The sequence below is a fragment of the Rhea pennata genome, chromosome 1, assembly GCF_028389875.1.
Source record: "Rhea pennata isolate bPtePen1 chromosome 1, bPtePen1.pri, whole genome shotgun sequence".
Taxonomy (NCBI): Eukaryota; Metazoa; Chordata; class Aves; order Rheiformes; family Rheidae; genus Rhea; species Rhea pennata.
The window spans coordinates 193977096-194001744 of record NC_084663.1 but is presented as its reverse complement, the minus strand read 5'-3'; the positions used below and the strand labels follow the sequence as shown (position 1 = coordinate 194001744).

The following is a 24649-nucleotide window of genomic DNA, read 5'->3' as shown; positions in this document are numbered from 1 at the left end:
CGCCGGCGGCGGGGGTCGGGGTGGCGGGGCCGGCGGCCGGCGGCGGGGCGGGGGCCGCCGGCGGCGGCGTGAAGCTGAAGTTCTGCCGCTACTACGCCAAGGACAAGACCTGCTTCTACGGCGAGGAGTGCCAGTTCCTGCACGAGGAGCCCGGCGCCGCCGCCGCCGCCCCGGGGCCCGCCGCGCCGCTCGGCGGGCTCCCGCTCGGCATCCCCGCGGCCGCCGCCGCCGCCGGGCCTGGCTACCCGCCGCACGGGGCCAGCGCGGGCCCGGCGGCGGCGGCGGCGGGGCCGAAGAAAGCCGAGCTGGGGGCGGGCGGCGGCGGCGGCGGGGGGCTGGACGGCCCGCGGCTGGCGAGTGAGTGCCCGGGGGCGGCGCGGGGGCCGGGGCGGCGCGGCGGCGGCGGCGGGGAAGCGGCTCCCGAACACGCTGCGGTGCTACCGGAAACGAATGAGCCGAGCCGCGGCGGCGGCCGGGGCGGCGCGGCGCTGCAGGTGCGCGCCGGGGGCCCGTGGGGCAGGCGGGAGGGCGGCAGCGTCGGCCGCGGCGGGGAGCGGCGCGGAGGCCGCGGGAGCGCGCTCGGGTGCGCTCCCTGGGGCCGCCCCCGCGGAGCTCCAGCCGCTGGGAGCTGCCGCAGCGTTCCCGTTGAAACGCCTAAACCGTTAACGGCGGGGAGCGGCCGCCCCGTAAAGTGCCCCCGGGCTTCTCTGCGCTCGGTCCGCTGGCCGTCGAGCGGCGAGAGCTGGGGGTGGCTGCGCGCCGCGCGGGGCAGCGCCGCGGCCGCGGGTCGGTGCGCGTCGTCCTCGCGCGGGCCTGGGCGCACTTGATGCTTGCAGCGAACTGAGAAGAAACTAGCTAAAGCAGCGCTTGGCACGGCCAGGTGTGGCGGACTGTAGAAGCCCGTTTAAAATTGTCATGCCCCTTTAAAGGAGGATATTAAGCTTGATTGCATTATTGATTTGTGTCATAAACCTCATATTCGTCTACGTTAAACAACTCTTAACTACTAAAGAGTCACAACCGTACTTTTTCGGAAATTAAGGCGCAGCCATGCTGAACATCCTGTTACAGCTTTTATTGCTTGATACAGGAATTGGTAACTGCTTTTTGCCAGGTTTCAAGGTCGCTTGTGCTTGGTGTGGTGAGCTTTTGCTGTTGAGCAGTGTTGTCTAGGTAGTTTGTAGCTTGTCAGTGTCTTAGTATAAGACACTGCTGTCATGTCTGCCCTTCCAGGAAGAGCCTATAGTATGAAATTGCTTAGTGCTTTCTGTTATAAGATACTAAGATAAAAGATAGTATTTTCAGGTTTTTGATCATTTTGTCAGACTTTAATTGTGCACGCTGAAATCTTTCTTGCCTTTCATCTTTTTTTACAGGTAAAAATACCTTGGAAAGATTCAGCAGTGATCGTTCAATCTTTGCTTGCTCTTCTTTTGAACAGAGCTAGGCATGAAATGCATATTCCGCCCTCTTTCTTCCCCTCAGCAGAAAGAAATAAGTAGAATCTGTTAGCCTAATGTATATAGGCTTGAGGAGAATGTGTGTAATTTGACTTGGGGATAAAAGCTGCTATATGAAAACTGTTTTTTGCTTGAGCCCGTAAAAAGAATTCTAAAACAAGCTCAATTCTCGAATCTAAGAAGAAAGCCAGAATTTCTGTGTGCTCTCAGGGTTGATATTGCTGAAGTTAGAAATTGAGTTTTTTTTTTTTTTGAAAAACTTTTTATTTATTAACTATGTATCAGCCCGTCAGAGGTTAAAAACTAAACAGAACTCTCTCTGCAGTTGCTCACGTTGAGAGGGATGAGGGCACCAAGAATGGACAAACTCACTCCAGTGCAGTGTTTTCGGTGATTCCCTGCTGAAAAAGCCACCTCATTTGAAGTTACTGGAGGCCAAAGTTTGGACTGGTAGGGGAAGATCTTATAGGAGGGGAGACTAGCTTAGAAAGAAGAGTAAGGAAAGGAAGGAGAGAGAGAAGTTGAGATGAAGTGCCTGGCAGTTTACTCAGCCTCACTTTTAAGTTTCTTTGCTTCCGGAAGAGTTTGTGAAACAAATGAGTAGAATATTTGTACGAAGTCTAAAGTCTATCAGTATAGATACTGACAAGCTAATGTCTAAAATTCTTACCCAGTTGATGACATACAGTGTTATCAGTATGATTTCCAAGTGAATGGGTGAAAATTTTGTTTTTATGGATATAGGAAACAACACATGAAGTTTTATTTAAGGAGTAAAGTTTTGAGGTAAAGAATTCAAAACTAGGGAGTGCCAAAAGGTAGACTGCTTATACAGTCTCATTGACACTTTTTCCTAATTTGTAAGTAATTTGTAAGTAGTACGGTAATCTTCAGTTACACGGTTATGTATTTTTTCTTCTCCCTCCTTCACTGGACCCCAGCCTCATTCAGCGCATGGGGTGGATAATGCTCATTGAGTAATTAACTGTGTAGCCCTCTTTATTATTAAAAGTGGGTCAGTGCCTCATTCTAACATACATGTTACTCTAATCCTGATTTGAGTACAGGATTATTAGTTTACTTATAGCTTTTTCTGTGGTAATCACAAAGGCTCCCCAAATACTAACTATTTTCACAGCATAGGTGATAGGAATATGGAGTGATAAGGAAAGATGAACAGTGAAAAACAGTAGACACTGACTACAGAGTATACCAATCCAGGAAGTATTCCAATATAATGGTATCGAGTGAAATGAGCAGATGACATATTCAGGACTAGCCAGGAGAGAACTTTCTTTGCACAATGAAGTTATCCTGAAGTTATCCTACAGAATTCAGTAGCTTGTTTTAAATACGAACATCTGATGTGGATTCCAAAAGTGAAAGAAAACTTAACTTGAGGTTATTAAATGCAAAAAAAATTCTCACAATCAGACTGTTCTACAGCTAAATATGAGTGAGAGCCTTCTGGGAAGTATTCCTGTATGCTTACCTCATGCTTATGTTTTTGTCTCCACATCCACTGTCGTCAAGTGTCAGAGATGATATAGTGGATTAAATGTGTCTTTGGCCTGACTGGTTGGCCTCTTTTATGTTCTTGGGAAATGAGACTGATTATACCTATGAACTATGTCCACTACCAGAAGTTAGGATAGCTATCCCCCTGGCCCTAAAGCCCTTGATATTTGGAGCACGTATGTTCAAAGTACCATTCCTACTTCAGTTGGAGCTGTAAGTGCTCAGCTTTCTGCATCTTTCGTGTATCATACTTTAGGTGTTCAGCTGACCATCTACAAAACAAGACACATAGTTGTTTGCCTGTCTAAAGTTTGATTTTTTTTTATCCTTTTCAAATAGGACCTCAATGGCAAAAATAGATAGAAATCTGCTTTCTCCTAGACTTTTTACCTGCCAGAATCTGCACAAGGCTTTTCTAAATGACGTGTCCCAGATGCCAGTGTACGTGTCAGGCTGAACAGTAGTGGCAACAGTATGTAATGTGAGAAAACTTTAGAAGGAGCACGGATGAAGAAATTACTGCTTGGCCTTTAGGAGAAAGATTTAGTTGATTCTTAGGGTTGTAAGGAACAGCCCAGGTAAGGATGGGATGAGAAGGGCATTACTGCATGAAGAATTCTCCTTCTTGTGTCTGCTCTGTTTCTTATGATGCCTTCCAGCTTCTGTAATGAGCAAATCACACGGGCAGCAGCCTCCCTTGCTGCATGATGGTGACTCATGCCTAGAGCACTGTCCATCCATGGCGCTGAATGAGGGAGTTATTTAAGGAAAAATGTCACCGTGTTATTGAAATGTATCATGTCTCTACATAAATTGGCCAAATTCAAGTTGCACAGGCAACTGTAGGTTGTATTTATTAACTTCTGAATAACTTAACAAATGTAATATTCCTCTACATGTAGCCGTTGCAAAAAGCTACCTTATATATTAATAGATGCTAGCTGAGGTATTGCTACAAGTGTTTGCTAATTTTCAGCATACTTTTTGCTGTAAAATGCATAACGGTTACCCTGAATACGCTATCGTCTTGTGTTTGAATTCTGTAAACGCAGCCAAAACAGAGGCTTAGTGAGCTAAGAGCTACAGGTGCTTTGTGAGCTGAGCGGCAGCAGCAGTGCTTGCGTGCTGCTGTCCATCGCGCAGCGATGTGCGTGTTGAAGGAGCTGACCACAAGAGCAGTGGTGCTGCTGCTGCTGCCGCCACGCTGCTTTAGCATGCTCTGATTCTTATGCCAAAGACTAGTTCACCCTGTCCTTGCTAGACCTTTTTGTTTTTTTCTCTACTAAAAAGGCTTTTATTAAAGTTTTCCCTAGGAAATCCGAAGTTAAAGTAGGCTTTTGTTTCGTCAGCGTTCCTGTGATACTTCAGTTAGCAGTGTTGCTGTTTCTTCATAGCTGATGAGAAAGCTTCTCTCTGAACAGGCTTTGTTGCCTGTCCGTGAGAAGGCAGAAAGGAGTATGAAGGCTTGGGTTGCATTGGGTTAGCCTAATAAAAGCAGTATTGCTCTTTCCACAGCCAGCAAGCGGGACATTAGAAGGCCAGTCGAAGTGGCAGGGGTTATCGGCTGCCGTGCAGTAACTCTGTGTGCAGTCCCTTGGTGGTTAGCTTAGTGAGAATTACAGATCAGATTTTGTGAAATCCATAAACAGGCTGGTGGTGAGGCAGAAAGACCTTATACATTTAAATGTTTTTTGATTTTTTTAAAGGTTTTTTAGTCTATACCAGCCCATTTGTTTTTAAACAAAATAAACTAGTGGGTACCTGAGACATGCAAGATAGGCTATTCAGCAAAATAGATATTAAAGGCAATCTCTTGGATTACAATTCTTAATGCAATGAAACAATGGCCAGGATTATTCTAAATATGGATGTTTTAAATCTTTGTTAGGTTTCACTATTTACAGCTTGAAATATTTCAACACAGACAGTTATCTCAAACTTTAAATATATTTTGTGGTATGTCACATAGTGGTCATCTTTCCTTTGAGTTTTTCTTCTGTGCTGAAATACAGAAACAGGTCTTGTGGTTAGCCTATAGGGTTCAGTATTCTTTTTTTTCAGACCTGTTTGCACTTTTTGCAGGTACTACTATGTTAGTTGTTTTATACCTTATTATTATTATTTATTGGAAAGATGTTTCCCCTTTTAATTTTCTGGACACTTTTTCTAGGAGGTGCTAGGCAATGTGATTTTTATCTTTTTTGGCTCTGAATATTTTTAAGAAATTGAGAGAATTCAGAGAATTGAAGGGGCACTTGGAGACAACTGGGAATCGAAGACTAAGAACAATAACAAGTCAATGAGAACTAAGAAGAACAGTAATGAGTATTGCAGAAGGTGAAAATTATCCAAGTCACTTATCTCATGTCAGCTGTAGAAATTATGAAATGATAGATGTGGATTTTTTCTTTTTCCTTTTGTAGAACTGGAATAGGGAGGAAAAGCTAAAACTAGTTTTAGAAAAAGGAGGAAAGAAAATCTATGAAAGTGTAAAGTTGTGTGTGATTTTTTTGAAGGGCAATTTTAGCATCTGAAACTTTTACCAGATATAAAATACACTATTGATTGGGTCTGAAATTGATTTTTATTGGTTTATATACTCTTTTTAACTGTGTGGAAAAATTGCTCAAAGTCTAAATATTCCACAGGAATTATGAATACCTCAGGAGTACTGATAATTATTTGTTTCTGGTACTGCCCTCCATGTGTTGGGTTTTAAAAACATAAAGAAGGCGCTATTGCTGTTGTAATTCTTCTTCTTCCTGTTTCAAAGACAAAGATGAAAAGGGGGGAGGGATAGTTACAGATATTGTATAAGTAAACTAGAAGGTAATATATGCTATATCTTAATATGATTTTTTTGACATTGTTTTATTATTAAAGATACAGAGTATCCCTATTTAGTTTTTATCTAGCAGTTATTAGATAACTGATTTTTTGTAGGTATCACTGTAGGAGTGGGCCTTCAGGAAGGATTTGAATGCACAGAAACTAGTGACCTTGGGGACCAGCTCAGAAAGAGTTCCATGTGTAAGGAACCACCTAGAAGCAAATTTAGACTGCTGCGGGAAAAATGGACAAATGGTAAGTGAGGGTGGGGTGCTAAAGTGAGGAGAAGCAATGCTGTTGGACCTCAAAAGCAGACAGAAGACTTGGTCTTGAGGCAGCTGAGGAAAAGGGGGTCAGTGGAGGGATTTAGATAGTAATCTGATATGGCTGATGTTTTTCTTATCTGTTGTTTTTGTAGCAAAATTGTTGCACAGGACACCGCCAGAAAAACTCTATCTTAAAAAACTGTATATTGAAGATGAATCAGTAGATCACTATGCGTGTTTGCATGTGTGTGTATGTGTGATCAGTCTTTCAGAAGTTAATTCTGATTACATGATTATTCTGTATGGTTGATCATCACAGATATTTTGTGCTTAATGCTTATTTGTATTTTTTTTAATCTGCTTCTTTACAGCATCTTACTCATATTTGTTTTCTTTGAGACCTGAAATTTAGAAACAAGTACATATATACAAAAGTAGACATGCATGGTACAAGCTGTAGTCAAGTTAGCTGCAAATCCTGAATTCCTGTAGCCTGTGGGTAGACTCCATCATTGAAAGGCTGCAGTATTCTAACATTGATGAAACTGGGAGGAAGGTTTTTCTTTTCTTTTCTCCCTTCCCCCCCCCCCCACTCCCATGGAGAGATTCCTGACATCCTGCTCATGTCCTATGCATGTTTCATACAACTGTGTCTTATATAAAATTTGAATATTAGGTAAAGGACAAAGGTTAATAAAAATAAAAGCTTAAACATGAATGTTTTCATTCGATGAAAAATTTGATGCAATATATTCAACAATTTGATGCCATACATTGAGGAGTGGAGAAAACTTTTGGAAATGGCCTACTCTGAAAGCTTTAATGTTAAGTAGATTACTTTAGCTTGGATTACTGTTTCTGATAACTGAGTACTTCTGATGATACTTTTTACAAAGTATCGTATTTAATTTGTATTATCACAGTGCTTTTGGACTCGGTCCATGACTAGGAGTCCTGCTGTTCTAGATGCTGTACGAAGAGATTTTTACAGAGCAGAAAGATGGTTCCTATCTTAGCAAATTTACAGCAAAGGGAAAAGTTGCCTGTGGTCTAGGGATTTTTCAGTCTTTATCAGATGCTTTAATTATATGTTAGAAGGCTGAAAAAAAATTGCTGTCCAGTCATTTAACATTACAGTGAAGATTGCTGTTTTTCTTTGTTTGACCATGAATATCTCACCACTTAGTGGGAGTGTTTGTAAATAAGGCAGCATTTCCCAAACTATTTTGCTTCCTGTCTGCCTTTCTGCCAACTTGGTTCATTTGTGCTGTCTGCCCTCCAACTGCACTTTGATTCACAGCACTGTAACCCAGCAGTGCACTTCTACTTTTGCTCCTTATACCTGGAGGATTGGTTCACGGTTTCTTTGTCTGTTGTCTCTATTTCAGTGATTCCTAGTGTGATTTTGAAAAATGTTGCATTAAATGAGAGGCATAAAATAACACCGGAGAATCCACTTTTCTCTAGCAAGTTGTAACAGTAGTAGTGGCAGTGTAAAGAAAGCAGCATTCTGAGATGCACACACTAGTAAGTACAGCGCTTGTGAACTATTACAGTGTACGAGTGAGGCTATTAACTCGAGCATGTGGCTTTCTGATACAAACATGTCAGTACAAAACAAAGTAGGACAAGCGTAAGTGCCTCTGACACCGCAGGGCTTCTATGATACTAAAACCAGTTTTGAGGCTTAAATGATTTGCCATAGATGGCCTTTGTCTAAAAGTTTTGTTGTTCCTGTCTCAGTATTAGGATAGCTGTCTCTGTAAAATTCCAGTGGAGATAAGGCAATGCTGTTTTTACTGCTTTATATCTAGTTGAGATAACACCTTTTCCTATGTATGTACATGTGTGCCTGAGCATATGATTCAGTTTACCAAGCTATGTTGAGGTGAAAGATGCCTGTATTGTGGTTGCATTATGGTTGCACAGGTAGGTTAAATCAAGATTACTTCCATATATAACCCTCTTTTCAGCATAAATATAAGGATAGCATATTTTTTTCTAAAACAGAGATAACAGATTGAGACCATTCATTTTGCTATGTATTATTACCTTCCCAGAAATATTTGTGGTGGTGTTTTGAAAGAATTGAGTGTGGAATTGCTGATGACGCATTAAGATGTCGTCTTACTTTAGCCCATTTGCTTTTGAGGCAATCTGTCACATTACTGCAAAGATTATTTTATTATTATTATTATTGTTATTATTATTTTAATTGGGAGCAATTTCTGAGGCCAGCAATGCTGATACCCAGTTCATAAACGAAGCAGCACAGCATACTGCAGAATTTGTTTACTGTTTTGGATGAAGGTATCAGGTATGCTGTCTTTCCAGATAGTTTTTAATACTCACCTTGTCTAATACTATATACTAAAGCCAACTGAAACTCACTGATTCTGATGAGGCATTTGTGTTGAGTTCATCACAGCAGTATGAAGCACCTAGGCTACGATGAGACCCTTTGTTCCTGAAATAATTCCTTGAAATAGGGCAAAAATAACTATCTGCTTTTCTGTTTGGTGCCTCCATCCAAATGGAAGCCTACTTTCTGCTAATGTTTTTGTGGGGGGAGAATTATATAAGAAGATATTTATTTTTAATTGCAGTTGTCATTAAACTGCAGTGCTACTCACCAAGCAAAAAAATGGAGATAATGTGTGTATAAAATATTGAAAATGTCTTCTGAATTTCCCAAGATGCTTTTTAATTTCTTTCCAGAATTGCTGAAATGCAGCTTCTGGCTTTGTTTAATTTTGAAGGAGTTCAGATATTTTGTCTTGTTGTCACGTATGTACTTAATATGTTAGCAGTTTTTTAAATAGAATTCTTAGTTTACTTATTATTTGCGTAATTTAGTGGTGCTTCTATGAAGAGACTAAGCTCTTTCTGTTTCCTGACTCATCCTTTTCTTCTTAGACCTGCCTAGTCAACCTTTCTACTTCTTTGAGGAAGTTGTATGATTTCAAGAGGTCCCTAAAGTTACTGCCTGAGGTTGCTTCCCTAAGGTTGTAATCAATACTTGAAAAGAAAAAGCAAACACAAACCCCAGAAAAAAAGTTTTAGCTTTGTCATTCTAATAGCACTATGTGCTAAATGTTTGAAAACGTGTATTCACAATAGTTATATAGGAAAGCTCCGGACAAATTGAATGCAGGGTCTGATGTAGCTTAATAAATAACAGTAGAATAAAAGAATCTTACAAGAATTAAAATGTTTTTTCTCTTTCTAGTTTAGACTTCCACTTTTTTCTAAACACCACACTGTTCATGTGTGGTGAAGTATACTTACTTCTGATTGAAGACTCTCCTATTGACTGCTTATGATAAAACCACTTTTATTTTATGCTCTTGACTACAGTGATCTTCCAGGGGCAAGTGAAAACTTACATTTGCCAAATATTTGGCAGAAGGGAGATCAACTTCTACTTTTCATGGAGAAATACAGTAAAGCTGTCTTGGCTGTTTAGGTAGCAGCTGAGCTTTCATTGCTGTAACAGATGAATGTCCCTTCTTTGAACAGAAATGGGTTACCCAGTGGACACTTTTTTTGGTTCTTTTGGCAGAACGGGAATTACTTTTTTTCTCTTTTTAGCTATGTAAACTGCATCTTTTCTCTGTTAGTCTACATTTTCTTCTTGCTATAGGAAGAAAATTCAGTTTAATGAAGCTAGTCTTGAGTTTTCTTTTGAGGGCAACAGTTATCCTTATGCTCCTATTCTCTAGAACAGAATTTTATTCTAGCTTAGGCTACTGCCAAAACCTAACCTCCACTCTAGTAAGCTTAACTTTTGAGGCTGTTCTTCTAATTGTTCTTGTGCAATATGTTTTGTGGTCTTGGTTCCTTAGCTAGAAGTGTTTCTCTAGGTAGTTTGGAACAGGACTATGGAAGGCCTAATAGCTGAAAGATATTTTGAAATTAATATGGTTAGTTTAACAAATGGAGCATTGGTAGAATTCAGTGGTGCAAGAGGTGTATCAGCACTTAATCTCAAGTGCAGCAATTTGTGGTAACCCAGCAAGGAGGCTGATCAGCACAGCCAAACTGTTGGACTTCGCTACAGATACAGTCTTCATGCAGATAGATAAGAGCAAATGTTCTGGGGTAGCTTTTGCTGTCTTGAGTGCCCAGTTATATATCAGTGTATCAATTAGAAAGCCTAAACTATAATTTTGAACAGCTTTGTTATGTGGCCTGGACTGGCTTGTGTAGCAACAGGGGTAAGGCAGCAGCATTTGGGCAGTGTGAAAGATAAGTTCTTAATTCACAATAGATTTCACAGCATTGCTCAGCTCTGAGGTACATCGTGCTGCTTGCAGCTTGAGCTGATACTGAAGTTTCGTGGCACTGAGGATACAGCATCTAGGCTAGGAGAGAAACATCCTAGTGCTGCCTGCTTATTTGTGCCCTAGCAACTACCTACATTGGCTCTGGCAATTTAGTTGGATAACCAGTAACTGCAGCTGTACCAGCTGTCTTGAATTAGTAGAGTTCAGCTGTTGGGTTTCTTAAGGCTATATGCAAATAGAGCTCCCCCCTTGCTCTGCTGATTGTGGCAAAATAACATTCATTTGACTTCCAGTTTTAATAATTTCATGTGTTAACTATGTGTATTGGATGTGTTAACCCAATAGAGAAATATAAGTTAAATGGATTCTCATGGATTATAGTGTAGTGAAGAGCAATGGGAGAAGTTGAAAGAATTGGCTATTTATTAATTCTTCAATAGAGGCTGAAGTATTTGGTGCAATCTGAGACATTAACTTGCTATAGATTGCAAAGGTGGGATATAGTCTGAATTTTCTTACAGTAACGTAAGAAGTAGCCAAAATACCACTAAATTTTTATCGTGTGCCTTGAAATGGCAGCAGCTCCTGAAAACTGAACATTTTTTCTCATGGTCTTTTCCGGTCAAGTCATAGTATAAAATTGCAGCAGTTTTTGGTAGTTACTGAAATTTGGGCAGATAGATGCTGAAATTCAGGCGGAGACAGTTATTTTTGAAGCACGTTTTTAAAATAAGTAAAATCTCAATGTGAACCCGAAATTTGTTGGCAGAATAGACTGAAACTGCTTATCATTAAGCATGGATTTGATACCTTTTAGGCTTTTTTGTCTGAACAAGTCATAGTGTTTTTCTTGATGCTAGAAAAAGGTTGTATTAAAATCCTATCTTTTATGCTATGAATTAGGGACTTACTGTAGCAGGTAGGATGAGATGATAATAATTGACGTTACTGCAGGCTCTAGTATTTTCTCTGATGCAATAGTTCAATGAAAAATACTTTCTAGTCACTTGAATGCAAATTTCCCAAATGAAGATGGAAGAGAGATGGATTATTTAAACTGAATGGCAGCTTTATGTTCTTTTGGGTAGTAGCAAGGTGTCTTTTGAAGTTTCTGCATGGCTGTTCCTTTGAAGTTGTAAAGGAAGATCTAGGGCACATGGATGGTGGAGATGGTTTTATTTTCCTGTTCTCTTAGTTCTGGAACTTTGGTTCTTAAAACTGGATTTTGAAAAATTTAATGTTGTACTTCATTATTAATTAGCATCTTTAAAATCCCTTAGGTGTCTCCCCTGAACCTGCAAAATACACAAATAAACGTTCCAATTCTAGCAGCAATGCTTTATATAAGAATGTTTTGACTGCAAAGCTGATCTGTATTGCAACTGAAATATTTTGTTTACTTGATCTCTGTCCACATATAGCTCTTCATTTCAACTGCTCTTGGTGTTAACCCAAGTTGGCTAGTTCATGCAGCTAGAGTCTTTGTGAGCGCAGTTGGGTAGTAATTTACATCTGTCTGTAGTATGGATGCAGCTAGTGTTTCCAGTCCTCCAGTCCTTCCTATGATTTAATCTGGCTGTATTTCTTTCCTTTTTTGCTGTTTCCCCTGCCTGGGGAGGAAATGGCTTATCAAGTTATATAGTCTCTTTTGGGGTGAAAATTCATGTTTCTCATGCACCTTTAGGGGTTATAAGCTACATTTCTGTAGCTCTGGTACAAAGTTCCATTTTATTTCCTTTGAGAATTTGGGACAGGAAGTTGTTCCAGTGTGTTACCAGCTGGCTGGAAGTCCAAGCAGAAGTTCAAGTTGGATGATTTGGTACAGGATGTTCTTCAGAGTTGGATATGTGCCTTTCTACCTTAGAGCTACCAATTACTCATGCCTTTTGGCTTGCAGTGTCCTGGCCATACTGATCAGTGTCTTTATAATTTGCTGTGGGTGATTTTGCAGAAGTGTAATTTGAATTGCAACTTGTATACAATTGTAAAATACTTGTTTTTTGCTATATAAGTAATACATACTTGAGTGCTTTGTATAAATTATGGCTGTTTTTTGTTGTTATTTATAGTCTCATAGTAGTGAGTTCATTCATCTCCAGTTGAAGTACTGTACCTGTATATTGAACCCTTTATTTTTAGACAAGTAACTAAAGAAATTGAATCCTTTTAAATTTGCATCTTTCATACTTGCTTTTCCAATTTTCATAAAATTGTTGCTACTTTATGAAATATGAGCTAATGAAAATATTGTTAGGCTTTTAAGGAAGTTGTAAAATGCTTGTACCCTGTGTGTGAGAGTACCTAAGATATTTTTAATGTATGTTTGCTGTGTGTTACCTTTAAAAGAGCAAGTATACCCAGTACAAAGCTGTATTTGACAAATATATTTCTAAATTCTATATGCAAGAATATAGATTTCCTTGAGATAAACTTGTCTTACAGTTTTTTTTCAGTTGAATATTTTTTTGATATCGCTACTTGCCTTGCTACTTTTGTTTCTAAAGTTCAGACTTCTCATCATTTCCTTCAAAACGTTTCATTCCTCTGACCCTTCTGCATTATTGCTGTAACTTCATGCTGCATATGTTATAATTTAGCAACCTCTTTTGTAACTTATCTTTTTCATTCTGTGCACTAGTATGTTTTTAGTTGTTTTGCTGAGAACATAGGTTTAAGACATAATATTACCAACTTTCTTTTCCTCTCCCCCCTCCCTCCAATGAAAATGAAAAATCTCATCAACTAGGCACATGGTAAACTACACATTTTTGAAATGTTTTTTTTTCTTTTTTTTTTTCCTTTTAGTTCCTGGAATAGATGGCGGTGGGTTAGCTGATGCTAGTCTCTCAGATTCCTACTTTAGCACCAGCTTCATTGGCGTTAATGGATTTGGAAGTCCCGCTGAAACAAAGTATCCCATGATGCAGGTAATAGCAGTGAATTGTATAGTGTTTCATTTGTTCTGACTGGCATTACACCAAGAATCAAACTGTTCAAGAGGCAGGAAAAATGCAGCTCTCTGGTATGTTTTACCTTGTGGAATACACTGACTAGACTCACTTTAATCTTGCAAATGGAAATGAAACATTGTTGCTTTAAAATTAGCCTGTTTTTACTAGCACTTACTTCAACTGTTTTCTTGGGCATTTTCACATATTAACTCGTGTGTGTTGAGATTTCTTCTTAGGCTCGTATTTAATTTTGATAGCCTTTTACTAAATGTATAGAAATTACCTTCTGAAACATTTTGAAGATCAAAAATCACTAAAACAAAATGGTAACTATCAAATTTGTAAGTTACCAGGCAAAAATTTCAGAATTCATAAACTTAATCTTTATTGGCATTCAGTGATGTTGACTTTGCATTTAAATCTTATGAAATGTTTTCTTACATTTATACTGCTCTGTAGATGTTGGCACAGGAAATTCCATGAGGTAGAACTTATTACATAGGTAACTTTATACAGAATTTACAGCAAAAGGCTGTCATCTTTAAAACCCAAACGATTATCTATTGCATTAACAAATGCAGTGCTATAAGAAATCCCTCAAACTTATGCTTTTTAAAAACGGAAGAGAAGGTGGTCTCTTGCTGTACTCAGAAGTTTAATGAACCAGTTTCTGGTAAATGCAAGAGTGCAAGTCAAATAGTTCTCACTGAGTCCTGACAACAACTCTCTTCTTTTATATCAAGGAAACTGTCCTTATGAGCTTACTTTGATCTCAGTTGTGGCTGTATTGTGGATTGAAAAATAACTCAGCAAAAGGTGGGAAATGATTAGGTGTATTCTCTTTTTTGTTTCTCGCTGCATGTTGTCAAGAAAGCTGGATCTTCTTGGTTCAACAGAGTTGGTAGAGGCAAAGTTATGGAAATACTTAGTACTGAGTGATGCATGATTTTAAAAAACAGACAAAAGAACCCAACTTAACCTCTTATCCCAAAGTATACTGTTAAGGCTGAAAGTTAAGAAATTGTTTTATAATACATACAGTTACAAATTCAAGTGTCATGGAAGTGTTAGAATCAATCCTTTTAGTGCAAGGTGATTTATTATTATTATTATTATTTTTATTAAAGTATATTCTGCAGCAACACTGGTCTCTTTCTAAACAGAAAAAAACATTTGTAACTTTGTTTCTTTTCAAAATGCAATACAGCATGCATCTAACCTGAATGCCTGTAGGATTTTTTTTTTAATGTTTTTAAAAAACTTTACTCACGTCTATGAGGTTATAGTCATGGCATTATGCCTCTACTGTGAGGAAAAGGAAGAAATTGTTAGTGAAAGTAAGTTACTTGTGAAGATGAATTTCATTATTGTTGAAACAGTGCTTGCAGACATTAAATTACAATTTAAAGATCATTTTTATATCAAACATTATGTATTTTTTCTTTGAATTTTGTAGTAAAATCTTAGTGTCTTTTGCATTAAATAATACTAATGCTTTATGGTTTGGAAGAGGCTTTAAATCTTATGGATTGGTGGTTACGTCAAGGATGTATCTTTTGCTGTCTGTATGAAAATTTACCCAGATTTTGTCAGTTGATAAACCTTTGCAAAATTAATTTGTGTAGATCCATTGGAGGCTTTGTAGATGTTATCTAACTTCCCAAAGTTTTACTCTGTGTTAGCATTTTCCAACTTGAGTACATTCCTGCAGCTACCATTCTGGTCTCTAATCTAGGCCTTGTCTGGATGTTGAGCTGGGATGCTCAGCTGCTTCATTTCCCTTTTTTCTTTTCTTCCAGTTTGAGCTGAAGCAGCATGGAGTACTTAATGAAAGCAAGAACTGCAACTATGTTAATAGAAGCGCAGGGGTCTATAAGGATAAAGAGACTTATGCTGTGAGCTTAGTGAAACTGAGTTGGAGTAAGGGGCTAAGAGAATATAGCCAGGAGCTGGATGGAGAACAAGACTGGTGTCAGATTAGGGAAAGGAGGTAAGTTGTCCAGGAGAAGGTGAATTTGAAGAAGAGCTGGAACATACAGCTGTGCAAAAACTTAGAAAGATAGATGGTAATATTGAATGGATTTGGGAGAGTGAATTGATGGACTGGGAGAGTTGGGAATCCAGTCTAGAAGCAAGATGACAAGTGTTCAGGTTGGAGCAAGATAAATGAACAAAGTGCTCTGAGGAGAGAGCTAGGAAAGAGTGAGCTGAGAGACTGTAGTGGGGAGAAACTCAGAATGGAGACTGGAATTGCAAAGGTGAAATGCATAGAACTTGGGACCAGAAAACTTGTTGATATAGTGCAAAATTTGGTCAAAATGGGGGGAAGAGAACAAATTCACGTCTGTAGTTGAGCATATATGTTCCCAGATCCTCGAATAAAGCTAAAGATACTAGTTCAATTGTTCTGCTATCAATGAAACATCAGAAATCAGCTGCAGAATGTCTTATCAGCCTTCATTTTTGTTTGTGTAGATGAAAACAGTGATTCTATTTATAAGCAACTCAGTAATCTCTGGTGGATCTGTTTGTGCAGTTCACAAATAGATACATCAGTTACACTATGAGGATTTTCTTTTTAACTGAAAATTGCATTAACTGACATATAAGCACATTGTTAAAAGAATACTAGTAAGATCCAGTTTAGATGTTAAGAAATATCAAGTTTAGGTTGCCCATGCAACCTTAGGACTATATGTTGAGGTATATTCCATATAACATTGTATATTTTTTCTGTAGGATTTGGACTTATTCAGGACACAGGATGTGTGGTACATGCTTAGTGTATCAATTTGATAGAGTAACAATGAGTATCAATTTGATAGCCATTAAAGGCATGGAACTCTTACCATTCCATGCCTTATTCCTGTATACAATACAAATTCATCTACTGAAAACTATTAGTTGGCAGTGGACTGTCCTGTATGATTTATTGCTATTGTACCTGAGTTTCATAGACTTTCTTCCATATGAAAGAAGATAGTAGTCTGTATTTCATAGGAGCATGGGAAGAAAAGGATGATAGTAAGGATTTTTTTTTTTTTTTTTTTTTAACATTGCCCAAACCAGAGACACCAGATTATTTGAATGTGCTTGTTAGCGATGAATTTCTCTAGTTTCGCATATCTCTCTCTAGGATTTAACTTGTACACCTGGAAAATGAGGAACAGATTTAGTGACCTGTAGAATGCTTAGTTCAAGTGACTTAACTGGTCTCAGTGCAGTGTAACTAGTAAAGATAGGAACAGAATCAGTTTCTCATGGGTAGCATCTATTTTCTTTTACTGTAAAATAATTTTTCTGCAGTCTCTTCCGTATGCACTAGATACCTTTGAGTCAATTTGGCTCTATTATGCGTATCTATATAGTAGCTGTCTCATAATACATGGTCACTGCTCTTTTTCAACAAATTGTTTTATTTGCTGCACATGACATGCATTCTGGAAAATAATTGGGAGTAGTCAAGAAGATTTGTCTATTGAACTCCTGCTGTCAATGCTAGAGAAGGTATTTCTGAATTTTGTAGTCATAAAGTTTTTGTGTACAATGCCTGAATTTGTATTACAGAGTTAAGTAATCAGCATAAAGAAGAGAAATACAAGTTAATTGTATTGCAGTGAATTGGGGAGTGGATATGCTTTTTTGATTGTAAAAAATGTAGGTGGCTGGTGATCAGGATTTCTGCAGAATGATTATTCTGACTACTAAGATTTCATTTGTATGTGTTGCAGAGTATTTGGGGAGATTTAGGACATTTTTAGTACTAGACTAGTAGTGAAGACCACTAATGCTCAGTTTAATGCTCAGTTTGCAGTGACAAGAAGATAGAGTAAAAATCCTCAGAACTGCTTAGAAGACACAATTTTTGAAGTGGTCATCGTTATAATTCATTTTGTTTGTTTCTTTCTTTCTGCAAAATAAGCCTTTACCTTATCCTTCCATTCCTCTGCTCTTTGCTATGAGCCAGCCTTTTCCAGCCTTCTGTTTGCCTCTTCTGTTGTTACTAGCTGATAGTCCCCTGTCCTCCATTTGCCTTTTCCTGTAATAGTTCTGTTTTGTGTGTTTTCTTCCTTGAATCTGCGTATGCTTTCATATACTACATAAGCAGTGTTGCCTTCCAGCTTATCAAAGTGTTCTTCTGTTCTCCTGTTCTCTAAAAAGTAACAGGGCAGGCCTGCACAACACATGGCCCGTAGGCTGCACGCTGTCCCTGAAGCTGCTGTTCTTGGCTGAGCAGAGCAGCCGAGAGACAGTCTGAGGTGCAGTTCAAGAAGCAGCTCATTATTTTTGGCTTTCCTAGCAGTGAGGAGGTAGGAGCTGGCTGGTCAGGATGCCTCTAATGCTTGGCAGTATGTTCAGTCACTATACATCTGCCACTTGGCTAGCTGGTGTGCGCCTTCCTTTTGTCCAGTTGCATTAGTTCTGCCACTCTTCTAGCGTGTGGGTTGATCACAGATACAGGTGTTGTGGGAAGGAGTTTAGATAGTATTAGGATGGTATAGAGGCTACATGAAGAACCTAGGAGCATTTATAGCAGGATGAAGCAGAGCCTAAGCACCTTGGTGTTTAAACTTCTAGTACTTTCTTCATTCACTTGGATTGAGCAATTTGATTTTAAGAGCACAAAGCAGTAGAAGACGTCTTCATGCAATGTTAGTTCACATAAACTTTTCTTTGTTTTGATATGATTGACTTTTATAAATAGAAGACTAAAGTAGGACTCCAGATTATTTGGAAAGTAGAATCAGTTTTTCAACTAATTATTTTATTCAAAATAAAAGAAAGAGGGCATAATAGTCTTCACTACTAGAGTGGGCAGGGCCAAGCAACAGATGATAATTAGTCTTGCTTTTGCCATGCTAATACTAATATAGGCAGAGTTTTTGAAAAGCATAAGAGGTAGAGATCATACTCACCTCAAAGCCTTGCAATGGAGTAAACACAAAGATCTTTGCTCCCAGTGTTACATCTGCCAAGAGCTGAAGAATAAAGCTCTCCTTACAGCACAGGAACTTGTATCTTTCTTTATTTTTAGTATTTAAGAACAGAGTGGAATTATAGACATAGAATCTTAAATATAAAATTATCCAATTTTTTTTTGCATGATGCTTTCTGATGAAATCCATTTGCTTTAGTTCAAATACTTGTGAGTAGGATATGCTGTAGGTAGCTTCAATAAGCTAACTATCCAAGTCAAGTTTTGAATTGTTTAGAAAGGAAAGCAGCTTTTTGTGTTGTTGTGTTCTTGCTGTGTACAATCTGAGAAGCACTCCAAACACGAGGCATCACCATTTGTAGGTCACAGGATGGGACAACTAAATAATGATTTGTGTGACTACAACTTCATTCTTCTGCAGGGTGATCTCTTTTGTAGGCAAATTAATGCTATTCTAGTTACTAGAACAAAGAAATAAGAAAAAGTCCCACAGAACAGTATTCAGGTAAAGAGTGGTTTGTGACAGACCACACAAAATATTTTGAGATAATATACGCAGCACAAGAATGAATCTGAGGAAAGCAGTTATTCCTTTGTGTTAGGGCTAGGAATATGAAGACAGGGTAAACAAATGCTATTTCTTAATGTGTTTTGGGGAAAGAAATGATGGAAAAGGAAGCCTTTACTTAAGCTTAATGTCTTGTAACAAGCTGTGTAAAATAGGTCTAGTTGTGTATATCAAAGCTTTTTCATCACCTATCTCAATGAGAATTCTGTAACTGGATATACTTTTTGGTGGAGGGGGATAAAAGCACAGCAAACTGGTCTGAAGTACAGCCATAGTTTTGGATTTCACTGCTGAACAATACGAGGTGTGTGTGAAAGGTAAGACTGTATGCACCTCTGAGGTGTATACCTCAGAAGGCTGAACTATGCCCAGTAAAACTTTTCTTCCTTGCATAATGCATCAGAAATGTATTGCAAAGTGATTAATTGTCCTCTTCCTCATTCTGCTCAAAAAAGCAACTTAATATGGGAATTATTTTTATGGTGATACTGTTGGTCTGCTTTCAGTGTTGTGTTAAAATATGTGTCAAAATAACCCTTTTTGAAGACATTGACTTGCAGCTGTTTTGAATAGGAAGCTTTAGTAAGCAATAATGTATTATGTCTAGACAAGATAATGATTCACTTTTACCAAAACTTCATCTCTGATACAATCTTCTCACACAGTTGTTTCCTGAGAAGAGTTAGATTGACTATTCCAAGTACCTGAGGAACGAGTTTAAAATAAAAATAGTAACAACTCTTCTGAATGAGCATACTTCCCCATATCTTAATTGCTTACATATTCAGGAATTAGCATAGTATTCTGAAAATTTTTATTCCTCTTTTTTTTCTGTGACATTTAAAAGCCTTGTTTTTTATTTTTTCCTTTTTTCATGGATGGAAGATTAAACAGTGGCAGTAGCATGAAAATTTTGAACAAAAGCCTTATGTTAAGTCCTTTGACAAGGATGAAGGAGACAGTTTTGTGTTGAGAGAAACGTTTTTTGAGACATGAACAGAAATAACTTTTTACTCCCTTTAAAAGGAGGAGGGCAGGATACATGTCAGTCAGCCTGGCTGAATTTTTGGAATTGGAACTAGTGCTCAAAGAACCTCAGTAAATCATAGCAACAGGCAGGTACAGAAAATGAAATTATGTGGAAATGAGCAGCTTCACTGTGGCACTTAATTTTGATGAAGTCTTTCTATGTTAGCTTCCATATGGTAGAAGTCAGATGTATTAAAAAGTCTGAAGCTGTCGTATATGCAAGCAATGCTGTAAATCCAAACCTCTTCCAGACTGTCTGCCTGGCAGGCTTAATAAGAATGAATAGTTTATTTTCTTCTCCTATTAATGGTTGCTTTTACCTTTCTGGAGCATTTGTCTTTTGGACTGAAGTTCCTTATGCCTGGATTCTTCTCAAAAATAATTTTGTGTGGAAAATCAACACTACTAAAAGACTGAAATGTTATTAAATCCAACCCATCTTTCAGAAAACAAATAAGAAGTAGCACTGATCCCTCCCTCCTTTCCTCCTAAGGCAAAGATCAGTGGGAGGTTTTGTTTTATTGGAATCGTGGTTCATGTAAAACATACTTGCTTCTTGAAGGCTTTACTTTTGTGAAGGCTCATTTGATGTTGATAGTTTTTTGTGCTATGCTATTGGAGTACTGAACAATACATTCTGTTACAATCTGTAATCTCCAGTGCCCATACCATATGATTTTATTGATTACATCGGGACTGATTTTTGCCACGATAGCCACCTATTCACATTCCATGTCCAGCCCCTGACTGTTTAACTCTAACTGAAGCACTAAGATACTGATGGCATTCAAGTACTTGCTTCCAAGTTTAAGCAATGTGCTTTACTGTCTTTGATACCAGTACAGATTTCAGTGTCATATTTATTACCCTTTCCAAAGGTCAATTGCCATTGCATTGAAATTGTTACAAAAATACGAGTGTCCGAAGTAGACGTTTATAATATTTTCATCAATACTTTTGTGCAAAACTGAAAGGTTTCCTTTAGGAAATAATTTAAGTATCTAAATCACTTCCTCTTGTAAGAATCAGATCCACATCTGATGTGCTAAGAAAAGATAAGCAACAAGGACACCTTTCAAATATTTGTGAAAGGCTATTTAACACCTGTCTGTTGCTTGGTCAGGAAAGGAACATGATGTGTGAATAGTTTAACTACTGTAATCCAGAAATTATTTATTTTGATGTGTTCTTACTTAGTATAAAATTTCTTATATACTGGTATTTATTACTAATATTTTGTACTTATTATTCTTGTTCTCTCCACAGTCAAAAGCGTAATTTTCTTGTGAAAAAGACACTGTAAAGATAAAATTTACTGAAGCAAATCTGTGAGCCCAGTGAAATACAAGCTTTGATTCAGTGTTAGAACATACTTTCTGGACTACTAAATGTCTAACTCTGATCATCCAGAGACCCACTGTAACCACTGAGATGCTTCTGTTCTGTATTTCTGTGAGAGCAGATGCCTAACATGACTGATAATTACTGTAAGACAATTGCATTTTTTGTGCAAGACGGCTTTTCTGCCAAAAATAGTAAAATGCCACAGCTAACTTGTTAACTTACTATCAGAAACTGATTGCTCTAGCCAAAGGATACATATGCTAGCTATCAAACTCTGTATGTTCTCTAGCTCTTTGTACATCATTTGTCTTTACACTTAATGTACTTGGGAATGAAAAATATCACAGCTGTTTTTCAGCATCTAGTAAGTAAGTAAATTCTGTTTAATGCAAGGAATTTATCAGTGCTACAGAAATGTTTGCGTCTGGTGAGACAGAAGATAAAAACAGTATCTCTAGAGACAGCTGATGAGTTGTTTGCTGAATACTATACTAAAAACAACTATTAAAGAAAAACTAATGTCCAGAAGCCTGCTGTTTCAAGGATTTTTAACTGTAATTTTGTTCTTTTGTTTGGGGGGATAGGGTGAGCATCCCTGATCTTGGGCAGGATTGTTAACTTAACATTGATCTCCCAATATGTTGCTTTGTTTTGTAGTAGTAAGTAAATCTTGTCGTTTCACTGGAGGAATCCCTATTATGGAAAGAATTTATTGTTGACCGCTAACCTTTTACTATGAGTTATATTTTGTTGAAGTTTGTATCTTCAGCAACATGAGACACATGGCATCAAAACAGGGAAGGAGGATATCAGAAATAGTTCTCATTTTAAGTCTTGAACAATCTAGTAGGAGGTTTATATTGTATATATGTATGTACATACACGTGCACACATAGTACTAGTACCTGTGCTTGTACTATAGTACTGGTGTATTATATACATGTACTGAATGAAGCGTTGTGTGAGAGAAGACCAATGGTAATAGAAAGTTTGCTGCAGTAGTGGAGCATAGACTAGGGAAATAGTACCCATGGAAGTAAAGGAGATTAGCTTGTCAAGTGACACTACTGTCTTGATTGAGGCTGCCTGTTGAGAAGGCAACACCTGAAGATCATCTGTTTAGGTACCTAATGATTTTACAGTAACTCTCAAGGTTGCTTTTACAACAGCACAGACTATTTTTTAAAACTTCCTCCCCCTCCCCCCAGTAAAGTACTTTACAAAGTCTATTCATTCTTTTAGATACTAGTACTGAAAGCTGAGACTTATGGTGAAGTCAGTGGTAATGGGAAACCTTCAAGTTTATGCAAGATGTTGAAAAAATTTTGAATTGCTGTAGGTTTACAGTTCTACCATCCTGAATAACTCCCCAGCTTTTATAGATACACATATTTTTTCCCCTTTTGTTCCTTACACAGTTTGCTCCAGAATATTGTTCTATCAGGTTGAGAATTGGATGAAATGGCATTGAAGTACTATGTAATAGGCATCTTACCTTGTTGTCTGCCCCCAAAATTCAGCCTGCCAGTGGAAAAATAAAGAACAAATCCAGTGACCAGTTTTGAGTCTTAGTCTGTGTCTAGACTATTAAGTTAAACATGCCTGGAAAATTTCCTAGGTGCTTAGGGCCAGCTGGCATGGAATAGGCTGCTTGTGCTGGTGTACGGTCACCCATGAAAGCGGGGTGGCTGCATGCAAACTGTCGATTTGAAGGGATCCCTGGAACCTTTTCACTGCTGAATAGTGCCTGAGAATTGGCCAGGAGACTCTTGGTTGATGAAGCCAAAAGCATGCCAGAGTATGTTTTAACAATTTACTGGTAGTCTCACTCAGTGATGGAGAACACTTCCTGATGCTGTTTAATATACTGGTAGAGATGTAGCGTTACTTGTTGTCTTACACCACTTTTTCCTGTGGTCAGGGTGCTAGTCAAAGAAGACAGTAAGTAGGAGTAAGGAGAGAAACTGCTATATCGAAGCAGAGGTAGCTTTTAGAGTAGCACTGTCTCACTTAGCCCAGATTATTCTTAGCTGATACTCCTAAGGGGATGTAGGGGAAGCACGTGGGGTCTAGGGGAGAATATCAGAAAAGTTTCAAATGTCTTACTGGTATGTGACTTTATGGAAAGGTCTACTTTAAATATATATATATATATATATATATATATACACATAAAAGAACAAACACGCACTTCCCCCCCACACACACAACCAAATTCAAATCATACTTGATGGATTTTCAGTTGGAAAAATTTAATATTCTGATGATAATGTATAATAAAGGGAGGAGTTGTTTCAGAAGTACAGCGTGAAGGAATGTTTAAAGGAGATAATTGGCTTATCTAATATTTTGACAGCATACAGAAAAAGAGCCATAGGTTTAATAGACCTCCCAAGTTAGAAGAAACTCAAGAAGATAGTGCTTCGTTTTAGTGTAGAGTCATTTTTGTTTGCATTGTTCTCATGGGAAATATTTTGTTTTACTAAACATTTTTGTTAGCTATGAACCAATATCTTCTTAGTATATATATTAAATGGAGAATGAGTATGGGTTTCATAGTCTCTTTCTGTAAAGAAATCTAAATATTGTTCCTACTGCCCTCATTTACTCCTTTTATAGCTGTCTTTTATATGTGCAATTCTACTTCTTATTTTTGCAGAGGATGACAAATAGCAGCAGCTCTCCTAGCCTTCTCAATGACAGTGCCAAGCAGTATGCAGGCCATGGTAAGAACTTTTACAGTAATATGCTTAAAGGAAAAATTTAAACTTAAGAAACTGCCTTTGGTGAAACTTAAGTTTAAGGTAGTTAACTTTTTCTCTGATTAGAGACGATAGAACTTTGCAAAGCAGTAGTGTACTCTGCAATTACTTCTTTGTAATCCAAAGCCAAAACCAAAGTCTGTAGGTCTTGTCATTTCAAGTGAAATGCTGGTTGGGATATCTTCTATAAAGCGTTGATAGCTTAAGCAACTATTTCCATTTACTGTGCTCCACAATAGTATTGCTTTATATTATGCTTCTAATTAAGCTGTTGAGTGAAATGAATATATAATTTTACTATCTTAAATTGAAATGTACACAGATTCTTTGTATCTTTTTTTCCTACAAAATGAGCTAAGTTTGTTCTGTCACTTAAAGTTTTACGTTTCTTCTAAAATCCAAGCATTGTAGTAGTCACAAATAATAAGAATTAGCTGTATAAGTTAAATAATAATTTTGAGGTGCACATTTTTTTGAAATATATCACATAAATCAGAAATATTAATTGATATTCAGCTTTGTGCTGTCAGCAGTACTTTACTTCTTACAATTTTTTCTGTGTTAGTGGGAGCATTATTTTCAACCAAACAAAATGTCTCTATAGTGTAGGGGTACTTTTTTTCTGCTGTTGTGATGATACTAGTAATTAAAAAAAAAAAATCTATTTTCGTGAATTCGGTCCATAAATTCATAGCTTGGT

General features: G+C 38.0%; 1 protein-coding gene across 5 annotated transcripts in view; it reads left to right on the top strand.

The window, feature by feature from the left end:
* The first annotated feature begins 1832 nt into the window (after positions 1 to 1832).
* Positions 1833 to 24649, top strand: part of PAN3 (poly(A) specific ribonuclease subunit PAN3) — an 81398-nt gene continuing 58581 nt past the window's right edge. For 3 of the 5 annotated variants that reach the window (XM_062567173.1, XM_062567172.1, XM_062567174.1), the window contains exons 1-3: positions 5930 to 6062; positions 13165 to 13286; positions 23847 to 23913. In XM_062567173.1, coding sequence (XP_062423157.1) covers positions 6005 to 6062; positions 13165 to 13286; positions 23847 to 23913 — 247 coding nt within the window. In that variant the 5' untranslated portion in view covers positions 5930 to 6004. Of the gene's footprint in view, positions 1911 to 5921; positions 6063 to 13164; positions 13287 to 14053; positions 14127 to 23846; positions 23914 to 24649 lie in introns of those variants that run through there. The other 2 variants (XM_062567177.1, XM_062567175.1) reach the window with 2 other exon arrangements.